Source organism: Microcebus murinus, chromosome 15 (genome assembly GCF_040939455.1).
Source record: "Microcebus murinus isolate Inina chromosome 15, M.murinus_Inina_mat1.0, whole genome shotgun sequence".
Classification (NCBI taxonomy): Eukaryota; Metazoa; Chordata; class Mammalia; order Primates; family Cheirogaleidae; genus Microcebus; species Microcebus murinus.
The window spans coordinates 11,404,982-11,422,917 of record NC_134118.1 but is presented as its reverse complement, the minus strand read 5'-3'; the positions used below and the strand labels follow the sequence as shown (position 1 = coordinate 11,422,917).

The 17,936-nt window shown below is 43.9% G+C and overlaps 1 protein-coding gene across 2 annotated transcripts in view; it reads left to right on the top strand.

The window, feature by feature from the left end:
• The window catches only part of NEDD9 (neural precursor cell expressed, developmentally down-regulated 9), a 174,615-nt gene that overhangs the window by 117,718 nt on the left and 38,961 nt on the right, over window positions 1-17,936 (top strand). Inside the window, exon 1 of one of the 2 annotated variants that reach the window (XM_012753562.3) lies at window positions 11,341-11,519. The exons of the other annotated variant lie outside the window; for it this stretch is intronic. Coding sequence (XP_012609016.2) covers window positions 11,508-11,519 — 12 coding nt within the window. The 5' untranslated portion in view covers window positions 11,341-11,507. Of the gene's footprint in view, window positions 1-11,340; window positions 11,520-17,936 lie in introns of those variants that run through there. 2 annotated transcript variants of the gene reach the window in all.

Here is a 17,936-nt window from a genome sequence, read left to right as displayed (position 1 = left end):
GCCATGGATCTAAATCAATGAGTTTGAAATAAAAGCTAGATCTGCTTCTCATTTGGGTCACCATGCTCCAAACCACCATCACCCTGGAATGTTCCGAATGCATAAGTCTCCTTTCTATTTCTGCCATCACAGCAGCCATAGAAAATGCTCCTCTCTGTCCCTTCTCCCTCTCCTCTCACACACAGTCCCACAATGTAGCTGGGATCTTAAGGACAAGCTTCGGAGTTCAACACAATACGTTGACTGAGTACCTATAATCTTCAAGATCCTATATGTGGTGCCACGGGGGAGTGCAGATAACTAAGGTAGAGCCTTTTCCTTCTACGAAAATACTTTCTGGTAGAGGTTTAGTCAGGACGCGGTAGTTCCAAGTAAAAGAAAGCCAACTCAAACTAGCTTAGGCAGAAAAGTGTGTTTATAGCCTTATTAATTGGTTTGTGTAATGTAGACTTCAGGCATGGCTGGATCCAGAAGCTCAGACAACAAGATCACAGTTCTCTCCACCCCTCCACTCTAAATGTCTTTTCTTCTTTTTGTACATGGACTCATTCTTTCTTGCTATGAACACTCTCTACAACGAGGAAAAGATCTTCACTGCCAAGCATACATTTATAGTCTATGAACCAAAGAAAGAGAGGTCATCTCTCTTCCAGACTTTATATGTAAAATCTATTCTTGGATCAATCACTGTGTACAAGGGGATGCATTCTATGATCGAGCAGGCCTGAGTGGTGGTTGGGGGTCTCCATTAGTGGATGGGAAGGAGGAGATTTATGTTTTCAATTTTGAGAGTAAAGAATTGACATGGCTTGGCAGTGGGTTGGATGTGGAAGTAGGTAGGAGAAAGAAAGAAAAGATCAGTCTGAGGTTTTGATTCTAGGTGACTAGGATAATGTAATGGTAGTGCCGTAAGTAGAAAGAGAATAGTTCAAAGTAGACACTGTTACAATGGCATGTCATATGTATGTTAGTGAGGGTTCTCCAGGCTAACATACATGCTGCTAGGATGTGTGTGCATGTGTGTATGTGTCTATGGAAAGAGACAAAGAGAGAGACAGGGAGGGTTTTAAGGAATTGGCTTACAAGTCCAAAATCTACAGGATAAGCCCACAGGATGTAAACCACATCTGTATAGACCACATCTACATCCACAGGAGGTAGACCCAGGGAAAAGCTGATGTTGCAGCTCGAGTCTGAAGGTTATCTGGAACAGAATTCCCTCTTCTTTGGGGGACCTCGGTCTTTTTTCTCTTAAGGCCTTCAACTGATTAGACGAGGCCCACTCACATGGCAGAGGGTATCTGCTTTACTGAAAGTCTACCGATTTAAATGTCAGTCTCATCTATCAAATACCTTCGCAGAAACATTGACTAGCATTTGACCAAATATCTGAGCACCATGACCTAGCCAAGTTGCCAAGTAAAATTAATCACACCAATATGTGAACATGAGGAGTTTATGAGATGCCTCTGGAATATCTGGGTGCAGTACAGAATGAGAGTCTGGCACTCAGAACACAGGTCAGGAGATGTGATTGTCATCAGTGTAGAAATCAGAGTAGAAATCATTTGAGAGGATGAGACCGATAAGGGGGAAAAAAGTACAGAAGGGAAAAGGGCCGAGGATGGAGCCCTGGGCAAGGCCTCCTGGAAAGAAGACTGAACGCTAGTGGCCAGAGAAGGAGAAGCATGAGCAGAGCTCACTGCTGCGGACACCAAGGAGGGGTCCCTTTCACGACAGGAGGTGAGGGGGCACGTCGGGAGCTGAGGGCAGAGCAGGAGTTGGCAGACAGACAAGTGCCCCCGGCTTCAGCAGTGGAGGTCGGGGGCCCCCCTGAGCAGGACTCCTCAAAACGTGGTCTGCAGACCCGCACCCGGCACTCGTGGGACGGGCCCACAGTGAGGTCAGTGTGGAAATTGAGAGTGAGGCTTGAAGCTCTGACAGCAACTAGACAGGAGTCATTTTAAATCAGTTGAATTCAATCATCCTCCTTCTCGTCACATCGAGGCTTGTATTTTGCAAGCCTTTTCTGTCTCGTTTTTCTAGTAATTTCAACACGAGTCCTGCATTGTAGATGTCTCGCTTCCCGGCAATTGCCCACGGAGTGGGGGCCAGAGGCCAAGGCCTGGAGGACCAAATGTGAGGCCAGGACTCCAGGCCACCCACTGTCTGGCCACAGCAAGTGAAAGAGTAGGGGGCTCTGTTGATGTCGGGGGAGTGAGGGCAGAGGGAAAACCCCGAAGACCAGGGAATGTATCAGCAGTTGGCGTTCACTCACCCGCAGCCATAACATGTAAAAATCTAGAGTCTTTTCATAGCTCATCTGGGAGCAAAACCCTATTGGAATTGGCCCGAGGCGATGCGCATTCTCCCTTTCCCCCACTTGGTGTGAATCTTTGTCCATCCGACTGCAGGAACATGCATGGCTTTGCTCATGGGAGGCAGCCCGCGTCCCGCGGGGACTGTTCTGTAGTGCGTGGTATACGCTCTAAATCTCTGTCTAAAATCTGAAATATTCTGAATTCCACAACTCTTCTGGTCTCCAGGGTTTCAAAGAAGGAACCGAGAATCTGTTCTCAGGGTGAGGGAGACCTGCACTTGCTTGTAGAGAGCAGGGTGTGAAAGATCAGGGTGCCCAGGAGGGAGGGTCCTTCGGGGGCCTGGTCGCGGAGTGAGCTCGAGAGGGGAGAATACAGAGCCCAGAGCCATCTGGGTAAAGACAAGGGGCTTTTTTTCTTTCCTTTGGTGACCAGAACTGTGCAGGTGATGGCTTTTGAAAACAGAGCGATTTTGAGATGACAACATAGAAAGCTGGGGGAACGCTTGGCCTCTAACACCCAGGGCCAGGAGGGCATAACCTTGCTTCTTGTCACTGCTCTCCACCCTTCCTAGGACCAGAAGCTCCAAAGGCGGGTTGGGGCATGAGTCAGGAGAGCCACAGGCGCTGAGGTTCAAGGAAACCCTTGCAATACCCTCATCTATATCCTCAAGTCTGAAATCACAGGGTGCCCAGACCTGCAAATTAAGAGAATTTGTACTTAACATCTGTAAACCTGAGTGGTACCAGCGAGCAAGCCCTGACAGTCCTGTGCATACTCATTAGCATGCCTGTCCCGGGCTTCTATAAAGCAGAGAGCTGCCCTTTGTTTCTGGGCTTCAGTGGGTGAAAGGAATGTGCCGGCCACACTCCACTAGGCAAGTCAAGGGTGGACGCTGGTGTCTCCTCCACCACCTAGTCCCTGGCCCACACTGGAAAGGCATCCCTGTAGCAGACAAAATAAAAGATTGCTGATAGCTGGGGCACTTTGTTTGCTTTCTAAAATGAATCAAACTCTTCAAAAGCTTGGCTTGAACCGCGCAGGGTGTGCTGTGTCCTCACCACATTCCTCTCACCCCCCCCTCCACCAGGCCCTGCATTATTCAGATTCCTTTTACCCACTCATCAGCGCCAGCTGGCGGCTGCCTGGGCTGGCCACACAGGCCCCAGGGCCTGGGTTGGGGCCTCCAGGACATTTGCTGGCCTCTGAGGATGAGGGCAGTGGGGAACAGGAGGCAGGCTTGCTTGAAGGACTGCGTTGGCTGGGCTCTTTTAGGATACAAGGAAGGAACATGCATCTGCAGCACATACATGGTTTACCTGTGCATTGCAAGTGGTCCTTTGGTGTTTCAGACCTCCATTTAGAATGCCACCCCCACCTCCACCCCTGGAGTCATGCTGGATGCCGGGGGTAGAAGATGACTTTTAGTGGCCAGTGTGGCCTGGAGAATGACACAGCTCAGAAGCAGATTGGAAACAGAACATCCAGCCCCATCCAGGAAGTCTGGGCACACAGACCGTAAGCCTTTGCTGCTCACTCCTTCTAGACAGTAGCAAGACATGCAGAGTGGGAGAGGGATGCACAGTTCTACCATGCTATACCATGTCATGGTGTGGCGTGGTACATGACAGCATCATGTCATGTATCCACCAATGCCACATATAAATTGATAATATGTGTGCAAGAAGTCAGGAAGACTTTTCAAATTTACGAATTTATAGAGGAAGTATAAAGGGTTAGCAAGAAGGAAACATGGTGCTTTTGTTCCTCCTCATTTAATTAAGTATTATGTACCGATACTATTGTGTTGGGAGATGCTTCCAGAAAGAGGTGAAGGCCATTCTCAGTCCAGTCGTGGAATTCCTGTTTATTTGGTCTTGGCAGATCGCCTTGACTTTTGTGAAAGTCCACAGTCTAAAGTTTCTACTAGCAGAAAAGGTTTCCAGGGCAGTTTCATATCACAAGTTGTTGATTTGGGCAAACGAAAGCATGCGATCACAGAACACCTCCTGGTTAGAGAAAACAGGAGAGAGCCTGTGCCAGGCAGTATGCACGATTTTACTATTAAATTCCTTTTGTTCTACTAAACTTCAGGCCTTTGCCCAGCTGAGCATGTAGACATAATAGAAATGTGAACTTTTGCACATTTATGAAGACAAACCTAAATCGGTATGTGTTTCTAGTTTTTTTTTTTTTATAACTTCAAGTTTAATTTCCCCAAATCCCTCAAATAAAGAAAATACTAACTGTTAAAATGGAGCCTCACAATTGCTTATCATATTTCACTGAGTTGAGTGAATTTATTTAACATGTAATTTAATTCTGTCAACACTTTTTAGTTCTTGGTGAGGAGGGAAGGTAGTAATTAAGTATTCCAAAGTTATAATAACACTAAACATCAAAACTTCACAATTGAGCAGTTTTCTCAAAAATCAAGTCAGGATATCGCCTACAATCACTCCACTTCCAGGGGTCTGTCTAGGTTGTTGGTAGCACAGTCGTGACACGGTATTACACATACCCTTCATGGGGTACCAAAGACTGAAGGGGCCTGAGACATTTAGTGTTAGCACTTCACCTAAGAGAATTAAAAGCCACCTCAAAGAGTCAGCGATGGAAGGCAGAGGACATCAGAAAGTGGGCATGGGGTGGAAGTGGGTGTTTCTAAAGGGCTGTGCAGTGACACGCTGATTGAGCTTGGCTGAATGAAAGGGGCAGCGGACCTTGTAAGGTCTTCCCAGTGCAGGGATCCACCACATCTCGGGGTGACCTAGGCGATCTAGACAAACCATTTCCAACCTCTGTCATTTAAGCCCAGGTGGCTTGCTATTGAGAAATAAGGACTAAGTCAGGGAGGAACACAGTCAGAAGTAATTTAAAGATCATGTGTCAATGAGCCCTTTTGGTAAACACCACTCTCCGTCTGCAGAAACAGATACTTTTTAATACTGCCTCAACAACTCTTTCAGAAAATAGAATGTATTCCTAGGACGATGTTGCTAGAATGGGAAATGGGGCGTGGGGTCGGGCAGCCTTCCTGAGGTCTCTTGTGCCAAAATATTAATGGAGGGAAAGTGGGCGAAAGCTGCATTTCATTGCACATAAAGAACCAAGCCTTAGAGACTGTTCTTGGAGCTTTTCTCTAATAATAGATTTTCATTCATTCCAAGACTTGACCGGTTCAACAGATAAAAGGGGGTTATTGCCTTGAAGTGAGAGGAGCTCTTTCCCTGGCCTGCTCAGAAGTGGCTTATTTTTTTTCCCCTGTTGACCTCAGGGAAGGCAGTGTGCGTGGAGGAGACAGAGCTTTGAGAGGACAAAAGGCGAGATTCGGTAACCTACACAGGCGCAGAAGGGGATACGACAGAAGAAGAGACAGGATTCTCTTCTATAAGTTGCTTAAAATCTTGTTGTGGAGAAGAAACTCTCACAAACGAAACCGTGTAAGGCAATAACCAAGCGTGAAACGGTGTGGTGCACACATAAAACGGGCTACAGATCATGTGAGGATCTTTTTAAGTGGATGGAGCCCGAGGCCTCGCACCAAGCCTGCCGAATCCCACGGAAAGGAGAGAAACCCAAACATTCATAGTCCTTTAAGGGAAGCCCAGTTTGGAAAGCGTTGACTCAGGCCATGGGCGATGGGACAGTCTGGAGACACAGAGGGGACTGGGAGAGGGGCGCGACAAGGAAGGGATTTTCCAGGAGAGGTTTCATGAAGGAGAGGGGTGCACGCAGGGGCAAGATGGGGTTCAGGTAAGCAGAGTGATGGGAGGACAGTGTACACACAGGCTGCAAGGTGCCAGTGGGGTGCGTGTGTGTTTGTAACACACCACTGTATTGACCCTCATCACAGCTTAAGGGCAACACCTGTTTCTCAGTTAGGCTTGTTCCCATTAGGGTGGAGACTCCACCTTACAGAGCTGACAAGCAGGGGCCCAGATGATGAAGTGCATTCATTGATTCATTCATTCATATGAAGAGAGTAAGCCGGGTGCCAGGGCGGGTTTCAATCAAGGCTGAATGACCTTAATGGTCGGGTCAGTCGGATTGAAGGAGAAAACCCTCAGTGGCTGGTCTTAGTTTGGGGAGGTTTCTGGAAACTTGCAATGCAATGGAAAAGTTGCTGCCTCCAATTGTTTTTTGAAATGACTTTTGTATATGTAGATTGTTTTTAAAAACTTGTATCAAACCGGAAATGGTAAAAAACATGGCCCCGGGAATTCTTACTTTTTTAGGACTGGCTCTGTTCCTCTAACCTGCTATTCATTCAGCTTCCGGGTTGTTTCTCTCCAGGTGCGGAAGTATCTGTACTTCAGTCTGAACTCAGGGTAGATATACCTTGCATTGCTCTAGAGCATGGGTTGGCAAACTTTTTTCTGTAGAGGGCCAGACAATACTTTTTCTTTGGCTTCGTGGGCTTTACCATCTCTGTGGCAACCACTAGACTCTGCCATTGCTTTCAAAAGATAATGTACAAATGAATGGGGATGGCTGTGTTCCGATAAAACTTTATAGACACAGAAATTTGAAGTTCACATCTCATCAAATACCATTCTTCTTTTGTTTTTTTTTCAGCCACTTAAAAATGTAAAAGCTATTACATATAATATTAGATAAAAATGTAAAAGCTCATAGCTGCAAAACTGGCAGTAAGCCTTTAGTTGGTTCTCAAAAGGTGCATCCTATTTCCATTTTTAGTGAGTGGAAACCATGCCACTGCTCTCCAGCACATGTTGTCCTCATTCTCTTCCTGGGACCCAGCAGAACGTCCAGGTAAACACGTGCTCTTTGAAGTTACATTTATCTTCTTACGCATTTATTCAGCAAGCATTAGCAGTATAAGACCGGACAGGGGACACAGAGATGAACAAGATACCACCCTGTCCCTATGGAGCACACATCGGAGCTGGGGAAACGGACATCCACAAATCATCAGGATACAACGTGGAAAAGCCCTTACAATAGGGCCGTGTTCAAGTACAATGGGGGCATAGTCAAGGGAGGGAGGAATTACTTCTGAAAGGGCGAGGTGGGCAGGGTGGGGGTTGTTGACAAGGAGACACAAAAGGGTTAGTGTTGAGGCTGGGCTTGATAGCAGAAGGGTGAAGGGGGGACACTCCGCAGAGGTACCCGCCAGTGCAAGTGAGGACGGTGCAAGCCTGTCTCAAACCGGTGAGCTCCCCCACGCCCGCCCCACTCTGAGTGGCTAGAGTGGGGGAGGGGGAAGGAGGGAGAGGGGAGTGAGGCCAGAGAAGGAGGGCGGGCTCAGATGATAGTCCATGCCACAGTGTCCACAGTTTGCTTTTTAAGGCATTGAAGTGTCACCAGAGATTTTTAAACAGGTAGTAATGTGATCAGCTCTGTACTCTAGGAATCAAACACTTAGTGAGTGATGTGTAGGGTAGATGAGAGCAGGGAGAAATTTCAGGCAGGAAAACTAAAATGAAACAAGAGACCCAGGGGGCTGACCTAACACTGAGTGTTGTAATGACTCAAGCTGGTAGAGAGGCACCCAACCTCTCCGAGCGGCAGCTCTGTCCTCTGTGTGAGTGGCCAGACTAGGTGGTTTCTGAGGTCGCTTCCTGCCCTCCTGTGCTCTGGTTCTGTGACTTTGTCTTTCACTCTCAGAGAGCAGCCACATGAGTTCCTTCCAAATCGTGAACAGAAGTATTTCTTCCCTCTAGCATCCTTTTGATTTTTGCTGCTACCAGCACCCAGCGGCAGCTGGAAAATCCTTTGCATGGCATCTGGTGCCATTTCCCTCGCTCCTGCCTGCACCTATGAACATCTGGGAGGACAGAGCCATTGGTAGACGAGCAGGCAGGTGGCAAGGCTGGCAGGCAGAGATGCCCACCGAAAAGAGTGCTGCTGAGTGCAAGGGGTAGGGTCCTGGCCCATTGCAGGAAGGTACTCATGGGAATACTAGGACGGCTGGATAAATCAATTATATAGCCCAGTTTAAACACTATTTTTGCATTTAACATCTCAGTTAATAGATGGGGAAGGGAATTGTTTCTCTTCATTGAGAGAACTTGTGTTTCTCCAAAGAGTTTTGAAGGAAGCATATTAAGTGGCACTAATAAAGTACAACTATCTGTGTTATTTAAACCGCATTAAGACCAGGGCATGATATTTTAACTACCAGCCCTGCTGTCTAAACAAAGTGTTCAAACAAAGGGTAAAAACAGAGAGAAATAGATTATTCCCTGCTCAGAACACTCCAGTGGCTTCCTGTTACACCAGGAAAAACTCTGAGCTCCCTACCACCTGGCTCGCTCATACTATTCAGATTTCAGCCTAAATATGACCTCCCTATAGGAGCTTCCCTGACCACTTTATCTGAAACAAAACACTCCCCACCCAACTCTGGTCTGTTTTTCCTGCTTAGTTTTTCTTTATAGCATTTATTACTGCAAATTGTATTATACATTAATTTAATTACTTTTCTCAACTATAACTACTCTGTAAGCCCCAGTGGGGACAGGAACTCTGTCTATCTGGGTTACTGCTCTCTCCTACCCTAGAAACATACCCGGCACGGGCCAGGTGCTGTAGCAATACTTGTTAAATTAGAAATTAGAAATATTTGTTGAATTAAAAAGCTGCCCCATGAAAGGATGGCACACAGAAGAGGGGATTCCTCTACCTACCACACTTACAATATCAAGTCTAATATTAATAATAGTTATAATTAATATAATAATTAAGTATTCATGCACTGTGTAGAATATAACAATAATGTCATATAATATAGTAACAAAATAATATATAAAAAGTTTAATGTTATATTAAAATAATAATGAATGACAACAGTAATAATGGTTATAAGCAACCATTTTATTAAGGTCTTACACTGTACCACATACTATTTTCTATCCACACCATCTCATTTAATCCTCATTATAACCCTAGCAGTTAAGTATCATTATTTTCTCTATTTATACTTAAGGACATCAAAATGAAGAGGTTAAGAAATCTGTTAAAGTTCCAATACAGGTTTCCCTGATGCTAACATCCTTGTGCCTTTCTTAATGCAACTAACTATATACTGACCCAAACCATCTTGAAATGAATTTCAGGTAGAATCTAAGTGTCTTACTGTACAAGACAAAAACAGGAAAGTAGTAGGATGATTTGGTGGGAATCAAGCTTTCTAGCTAGAGAATAAAATTACAAAAAGCCCTAGCACAGTCTTTGGGAAACTGTTTTAAAACATTAAAATGGGGTTGGGATAGCGTTCACTGACTTAAGCACACTTGTCAAACGAAACAGAAGGAGGATTCAGCTTTACTGCTTAGGAAGTCAAAGGAATGTTATCTAGATCTCTTGGAGGCCACAAGACTCATCTTACAGATGGAAAGGCCTTTGACTCATTGTCCTGCTTTATCCAGGCAGACACCAAAAACAATTTCCTGCAAGCTAACTACTCTCCTGTAAGTCTGCAGCGCTCTTTGGAAGATCCTCGCAATGCAATATGCTGCATGCTTCATTTGTGTTCAGAAAGACCTTGCAAAATCACTCAGGCACATTTTTGTTCTAAGGCCAATTGAGGAAAAGCAAAGCCTAACAGAGGCCGGAACAGGTGTGTCAACCTCATTATGATGGCTGGGGGGTCATGTCCAGGGAATCGGTACCACATTATACTGTGAGCTAAACTGCAAACCTTGTATCTAGAAGCCACTTTTGAAGGACAGCTGCTCTTGTATTCCTTTTGCTTAGAACATAAAAGTAGAATTTTAATCCATTGGGAATTTGAGGTAGGAAAAAAAAAATCAAACTGATTCTGATCCAACTTGGTCAGGAAAAAAAATAAGGGCTGATTTTTCCATCCAAGTCATGTAGTTCATGTAGTCTGGTTGGACTGCACCCCACTCGGGACAGCTATCGTCTGGATTTACCAAGTCTCAATCCTGAGGCCCAGGACAAAGGAATTTTTCGCCTCACTGCTCTGTCCTTCAGAAGAGTTGCTGAAGGTGACTATTTCTGTCTTCTCCTAGGTGATTCTCTTTCTCTATAGAAATCATAAAGTGGAACTTCTATAGAAATCATGTTCTGTGCTTCACTGGAGAAAGACTGGTCTTTTTAACCAGGCTCATCAAACAGTGGGCATTTTTTGTTCCCCGGATAATAAGTGTCGGTGGGTTAATGGGTCATCCTCAGGAGAGAGGTCAGAGGGAAAAAAAGTGCAACGTTCAAAGCTGGAGTTAGAAAGGCCAGCTATCAAAGAACACAGAACTCAGTGGATGGTGATGATGTATAGGGCGTGCCCTGGCCAGCCCCATCTGAGAGGTCACATCTGACCTTTATCCTCAGCAAAGCTACTGGAGGTCGCTGAATACGTGTGACTCTCAACTCTGTGAGGCCCTGGTGAGAAGCTGTCCAGGGAAACCCTGGTGCCCGAGCTAGGGAGTTCCTTTTCACTGAGGGAGAATTGTATTCCAGCTCTTTGCAGACTGACATTGCAAAGTACTTTGAACATTGAAAAGAACAAAAAAAAAGCAAACAGCCACAAAAAAAAAAAAAAGGGAGGGGGTGGCGGGGGTAAGAGAGGGAGAGATATCAGCAGGGGTGGTTAGTAAAAAGGGGCCGGAGACAGAAAACCTTTTGTTCCCGGAGTTCGTTTCATGTAGAGATGGTGAGGTGAATGCTTTCAAACGCAATGGGTTTATGTAGGAGTTGCTAGGTCACAGGAAGCGCGACTGTCAGGCTGCTTTGGGAATTCGGTTTCTTGAAAACTTAGGTTAATCTTAAAAGAATTTATCCCCCTTTCCTGGTCTGTCTGTCTTTTTTTCTTTCTTTTTTTTTTTTTTTGTGGGGCAGGGCGGAGTAAAATTCGGGACAGTTCCCCACTTTCTGTTTTATTTTCCACCCTCTTGGATAATGTAAAAAGAAATGCTCGCATTACAAGTTCTTTGTCAGTTTTTCAGAGGGGTGGGCGGGGCTCCGAGCAGCACTTTACCGCACTGGCCAATGGCGGGCCGGCATGCAAATGAGGCTCGCGACCGGCCGGCCTGCAGCACAACAGTGAGCTCAGAGGCTGGGCGGGGGCGCGCCGCGGCTGCGAGCCGGCTCTGCCCGGGACCTGCTCACTCTCTCCCCGCGCGGCGCTCGATGGAGGGGCGGACACCGCCGTGCTCAATGCTGTGCAACTAGTGTAGGAACACGGCTCAACTCACCGCCGCCGAAATGAAGTATAAGGTAAGAGAGTGCCTTTTCCAAAAGGCTTCCTTGGAGGTTGGGGGCTGTGCCTGCGAGTGTGTGCTCGTGTGCATGCGTTATCTCCCACCGTGACAATTCCTCTGCCCGGACCCCTCCCGACCCCGGGAGAGTTCGGAGGGGGGTCTCTGGGTCACTGAGGTTGGCATGCAAGCAGGCAGTAGGCCTGGTCTTTGAGACCTGCTCCGGGGGGTTCAGAGTACACCCGAGTCCATCTGCTCTGGAAGTTGCCGGGGAGATGCCTTGGTGGAAGTTGGACTTGGTGCCGGTTCGCAGCAGCCACTGTAGGTCAGAGGGTGTCTGACTTGAATCGCACCGTGAATTAGCTCAAGTCTCCGTGGCTTCTCCAGGATTGCGCTCCACTGCCCTGGGGAACCGTAGTAAGAGAGGAGTCTCAGGCTGGCTTTTGAAGCACTGTTTTTCAGCTTTTGCTTTAAGCGGTTTGGTCTGGGAAGGAGTTTGCCATATGCACTTTTTGGTGGGAGAAATTAAATGCCCAGATACTACCACACAGCTGATGATGGAAAATTTTGACATCCTTAGGTGATGTCGGATGTAAGAATAACTGAAAATGAGTCATTTCTAATACATTTCATTTCACTAAAAGTGAAAACAGTTTTATTGGAGTTTGAATGGCCTGGGAGTATGAAAGCTCAGGCCTGAAATCTTGGTCATAATACTTCAGCAGCATTATTTTCCAATGCATTTTGCACCATTGTTTGTGTGTTTATTCTTGGCAAAAGGATTATGATTTGCGCAGCATATCCCATTTCTTTACAATTCACCCCCATCTAAGGAGGCAATCAGCTTTCAGGGGACACAAAGAGTAGAGAATCAGATTGCAATGAAGTGAGCATGGATTTTTCTTGGATGATAAATAGACATGGATCCTAGTGCTACTATTTTATTTTATGCTATTTTAAACAAAAGTGCTGTTATTAAAAGGAATTTTGGCAAGGTTGCTACACTTTTAAATTGACAGTTTGTATTAACTGTCTGACCTTTAGGAATGCCCTAGCTAGAAGCTACTTTGCTTTTGTTCTGAATTATCTAGCTTCTGGCCCATCCTTTTTTGATTTAAGGTTATAAATACTTGGTCTAGCTGATAGCCACTGGCTAACCTCAGTAATAAATCTTACATGCAAAAGCTCTAAATCTAAATGTCAGAGTCTTTATTGTAATGCATGAGTTACAGTTCTTGAAAAGGTTACAAGTGTGGACACAGGTATCAGCTATCTTTGTGCTATCAGATGTTTCCATTATCTGCATGGGTAGGGAAGATCAGAGGAAAGGATCATCCTGAAGACCATTAATACTGAGTAGGAAATTTTTTTTTTTTAGTGGTTCACCCTGTATTTCCACAGTTTCCTTATTTAGAACAGTGATAGGACTAGATATTACTCAACCTGGAGTGATTTTCTTTTTTACTTCTCCCTGTTGTTGAACAAAAACTGGCTTGCAGAAAAAAGAGAAAGTAGGTTCATTACATATATTATTGGAAAGTATAAATGGCTGAAATTAACATTGAGTGCTGCAATCTAGAAAGTGATAAAAGTGACAAAGTCTAAAGTCACCACTTTTATTCAGTGACCTCATGTTTAGCTTTACTCTTTATGGAAAGAAAATCTCACAACCACTGATAATGTTAATTGCAGTTGGCATTCATGGAGAATACCTGCATCTTTGCTGGGTCTTACCTGTGTTGAACACTCTGCCAAATGATGTAAATACATGGGTTTTTTTAGCTTGTGAACACCTTCACCAGCAAAAATGTTGACTTCTCAACAAATGACACACTGACACTCCAAGGTGACTATAAAACTGAACCAATAACTAAAGCAGTCCACTTTCCTCTTATAAAGTCTACTTTCTCTCTGGTTAATAACGGACAGCTTTATTTTGAGAGGATTTTGTCATTTTAAGTAAAAAAGATAACGCAAAAGTAGTGGAGTGATAACATTAATGGAGACCGTGACAATACAAGATTGTCATATTTAACTCTACCAATCACCCAACAAGGTGGGTATTATTTTTAAACTCATTTTCAAATGGCACAAAGAGGCTAAGTAATTTATCCAGTGCCACACACAGCTAGAATGTAGTGAGCTGGAATTAGAACTAAGATGATCTGGTGCCAGAACTCATGACTTTAACCACTATTAAGAGAAAGAGAAATACTTTAAAGTTCCTAACATATCCTTCTCACTGGTGTTTTCTTCTTCTAGAAAATTCAAGACTCTTTCATCCAGAGTATTCCTGCAGGATAGGTTCTATTTTCTTTTTAAGACAGCAACTCTGCAAAGCAAAGTTAAATGCACATTTGGCAGTTATTTGTTTAATCGGAGCCACTTATATAGTGAAACCAGATAATCATAAGATTGTAAAATCCCAGAGACAGGAATTATCTCTAAAACACTATGTTGCTCTATATACTATAAATTTAGCACAGACTTAAAAATGCTCATTGAGAGATTTATAAATCAGGCCCTATAAGATTTTTTTTTTTGTCATTGTTAACCTGATTATCTGGTTTGGCTGCTTTGGGGAGCTTAACTACAGAACCACCAGCCTCTACTCATTTTGCACTTAATATACACAGCTTCAGGCCAGGCAGCAATGTATTTGCAATAATCGTGAGAACTGTGGAATGTAAGCTTCTACTTTGGGCAAACTTTCTTGGTTGGCAGATATCTAGTCCGTCTTTATTTCATTGTATGTTTTTCATTTGTCCACGGGAAGGCTGCAGTCATTGTCATATGTACTTAATGTTCCATTTCTCTTAAGGGAATTCAGTCCGTGTTTATGTAAATTATGGGGGCTTAATTTATTAAGAGTTTTCCACAATATCCCCTTAATATACAGAGCTTGTTCTAAATGGAAGGCCAAAGGGTCTTGCCTCAATGGCATTGGTTTGATTGCCCAGTGAAGGCTCCTTCCTGAGGGTCTGGAGTTGGAGGGGCGCTGCAGGAGGGTGCTGGGAGGGTGTCTGCGGGCTGTGTTTGAGCAGAAGCCCAGGACTCCGCCCCCTTTGTGCAGGCGGGCCCGAGGCCCCGCCCACCTCAGGCTCAGCCCTGGTAGGGATTGGGCAGGCTGATGCCTGGCCTCCAACCACGGATTAGCTTTAGTGGCTTTGCCAAATTTCTGAACCCTTACGTGCCTACATTAAAATTCCAAATTATTTATCTAGCCTACCATACAACGAACTCATTCTTAAAATTTTGAAGAAAAATTACAGATGAAACTTACATTACAATTAAGAAAACTACATTCTGAAATTCAGATTCTTGTGTTCTGGTTGAGTGAGGTAGGTCAGGGAAAGAAGGTGTGTACTATTATTAATATTAAAAAGCTAGCTTGAGAAAAAAATGATAGAGGGTCTCTGATTTAGTCAAAATTGTCATCTATAACCTATGTAATTTCCATTTCTTTCCTTGCTTTGATATTTTGGTTTTAAATGATTTTTCTCAAATCCTGCCCCTAACCCTTTTAAATTTTGTATGAGATCTATGAATTTAAAAGTACCAAAAGATGCTTTGGGAAACACCAACTTGATTATTTATGAAATGTATGCATTTATTTATTTAGCAAACCCATTTGCAGAGCTAAATGACTTACCTACACAGAGACAAAAGTCTTTACAGAACTGAAGGTGTTCTGATAATACCAAAGTTAGCAAGTTGCTGGGTGTATAACATACCAAAGATTCCTATAACATCCTTCCTGGCTGGAATACATATCAGTCCTGTTCTCAGAATTCAGAGGTTTCCTGTTTGCACGCATACACCCACTCAAGTCTTCTACAAAAACACCTCCTCTGTACTTTTCAAGGCCCTTTGCAAATTCCCTTCCTTCTTGTGCCTTTATGGCCCCATTGGTTCTAATTTTCTTATTCAAGGGTTCCTTATGCTTTTCCAATACTTGGCTTCTGTAGGGCTCGCCTCCCCCACCCACAAGGAGGTGACACCTTAGTGCACATCTGGTGCTCGCACCTTCCCCTCTCCTTGGACTCTGCTATGGGAAATCTTGGTCCCTTGTTGCCCCATTCATTTGGTCCTGTCTCTGTGCCTATGTGACGAGAATCATCAGTCACTCCCACTAGTAAAGTCTCCTCATCCATCCTCTCTATAAAGCAATCAAAAGTTTAAACCTTTGTCTCCCGGACTGTCCTGTAATCCCTAAAATAGACTTTTATGTTGCTCACCTCTGCCCTACTCTGTTAGCACTACCTTACTTATTAACCCCTTGCAATCAAACCACTATCCAAATGATACCTGTAACTAGACTACTGGGGCTGCTCGGTTTTAAGTAAGCTCCACTGAATATGAGAAACCCACCCTTGTAGTCCTTGAGTAAAAAGCATGGTCTAGGATCTGTGAAACTTGAGAGGGGAGGGACTTGTCTTTTATGCTCTTGTATTAGAGGCAAGAATGTGGGCTTTGGAGAAAGGCATTTCTGCTTCTGTGGCTTAAAGCTCTGTAACCTCCGGCAAGTTAAGCTCTGTGAGATTCAGTTTTATTTGTAAAATAGGGATAATAACAACTGCCTCATACTATTGTTTGAAGGCCTGAGATAAGATGGGCATAAAGTACTTACCGTGGTATTTGGCACATAGTAAGTAGACAATGTTAGCTGGCCCCAGCCCTCCTGGATAGTAGATGCTCAATAGATGTTCAGAGGACAGTGTGGATTGAAGACTTGGTGACAGGATTATGTCAAAATCCCAGTTACTAGGTTAAGGTGGTTGAAAATCGATGAATAGTCCACAGGCTTAGGATGTGTATTGTATAAGGCCCTAGCAGCATATGGCCCTGCCTGCTAATATATTAATATATTATTGACTTGCTTTCTTTATTGTTATCAGTAAGACTTTATTCCTGAAATTACACAACCTTTCCACAATGAGTTCTCAACAAATATCAAATTCAGTGTTGAATTACATAAAATATATATATACATAAATAGCCATTTAAAAGAGTCTTAAAGCTGTATGGCATAGTGGAAAAATATGAGTTTTGTTTCAAATCTCACTTTTGTTATTTTCTAATGGTATAATTTCACACAAGCTACTTTAAGCCTCCATTTCCTCATTTATAAAATGGAAATAATAATACCTGTTTTATCAGATAGTCCCAAGGATACAATATATGACAATCATCAGTTTCTAACAGATAATGGGCATTTAATAAATGGCAGCTATTATATGATGGTATAAGATATATATATATATACACACAGATATATAGATATGAAAATCTTATATAGATAAAAGTTTAAGAGGAAACATTCACTAGAATTGTTTACCCATAACAAAAAATATTAGTGAGAAAAAGAGAAAGTCTTCAATTTTAAAAAGCAAAGGTGAAATTCAAGGAATGTGTGTTGCTGGGAACATGAGAAGTTCAGGGTAAACGCTATCCCTTACCCTGTTGCAGTCAATTAAAGTGATGTAAATATAAAGTAAGAGGTCTTGGCTATCTATTTTTAGATCATTTTAAGGTTAGAAAGAAACCTAAACAAATTGATTTGAAATGCCAACCACTAGGCCAGGTGCGGTGGCTCACGCCTGTAATCCTAGCACTCTGGGAGGCTGAGGCAGGTAGATCACTCAAGGTCAGGAGTTCGAAACCAGCCTGAGCAAGAGCGAGACCCCGTCTCTACTAAAAATAGAAAGAAATTAATTGGCCAACTAAAAATATATAGAAAAAATTAGCTGGGCATGGTAGCACATGCCTGTAGTCCCAGCTACTCGGGAGGCTGAGGCAGGAGGATCACTTGAGCCCAGGAGTTTGAGGTTGCTGTGAGCTAGGCTGATGCCATGGCACACTAGCCCGGCACTAGCCCGGGCAATAAAGTAAGACTCTGTCTCAAAAAAAAAGAAAAAAAAGAAATGCCAACCACTAGGACTGAGGCACTACTGTACAGGAACATATAGATTTAATTCTAGGCCTCCTTGCCAAGACAAATGAAATAGGGCCATTGGGAGAAAGACTATATTTCCACTTAAAATGCCAGAGAAGAGCTGACGGTTTCCTAGGCAATAGATGGTTGCAAAGAGTATGGGCATGAAAAGGAGACCAAAAAAAAAAAAAAAACCCTGTTTATACTTTGTCAACAACACCCCCCTCCATCTTATTTACTTTGAACATTCCAGTCATCTCCCTGCAGAAATTCCTCCTGGCTAATGAGGACTCAGCATGCAGGAGAACCCTGCAGCCTGGCTACAAAAGCCTGTCTTCCTGAAGAATCATCATTGTAAGACAAATGGCTTTGCTGAGGACGTTTTCCACCCTCCACTGGAAAGGGTGAATCTTTTAGAAGGTAGTTTTAGTAAACAACCCGCTTGGGTGAATTTGAGGAAGATGGAACAGGCACTCTAGAAAACATGAACAGTGATGGTGG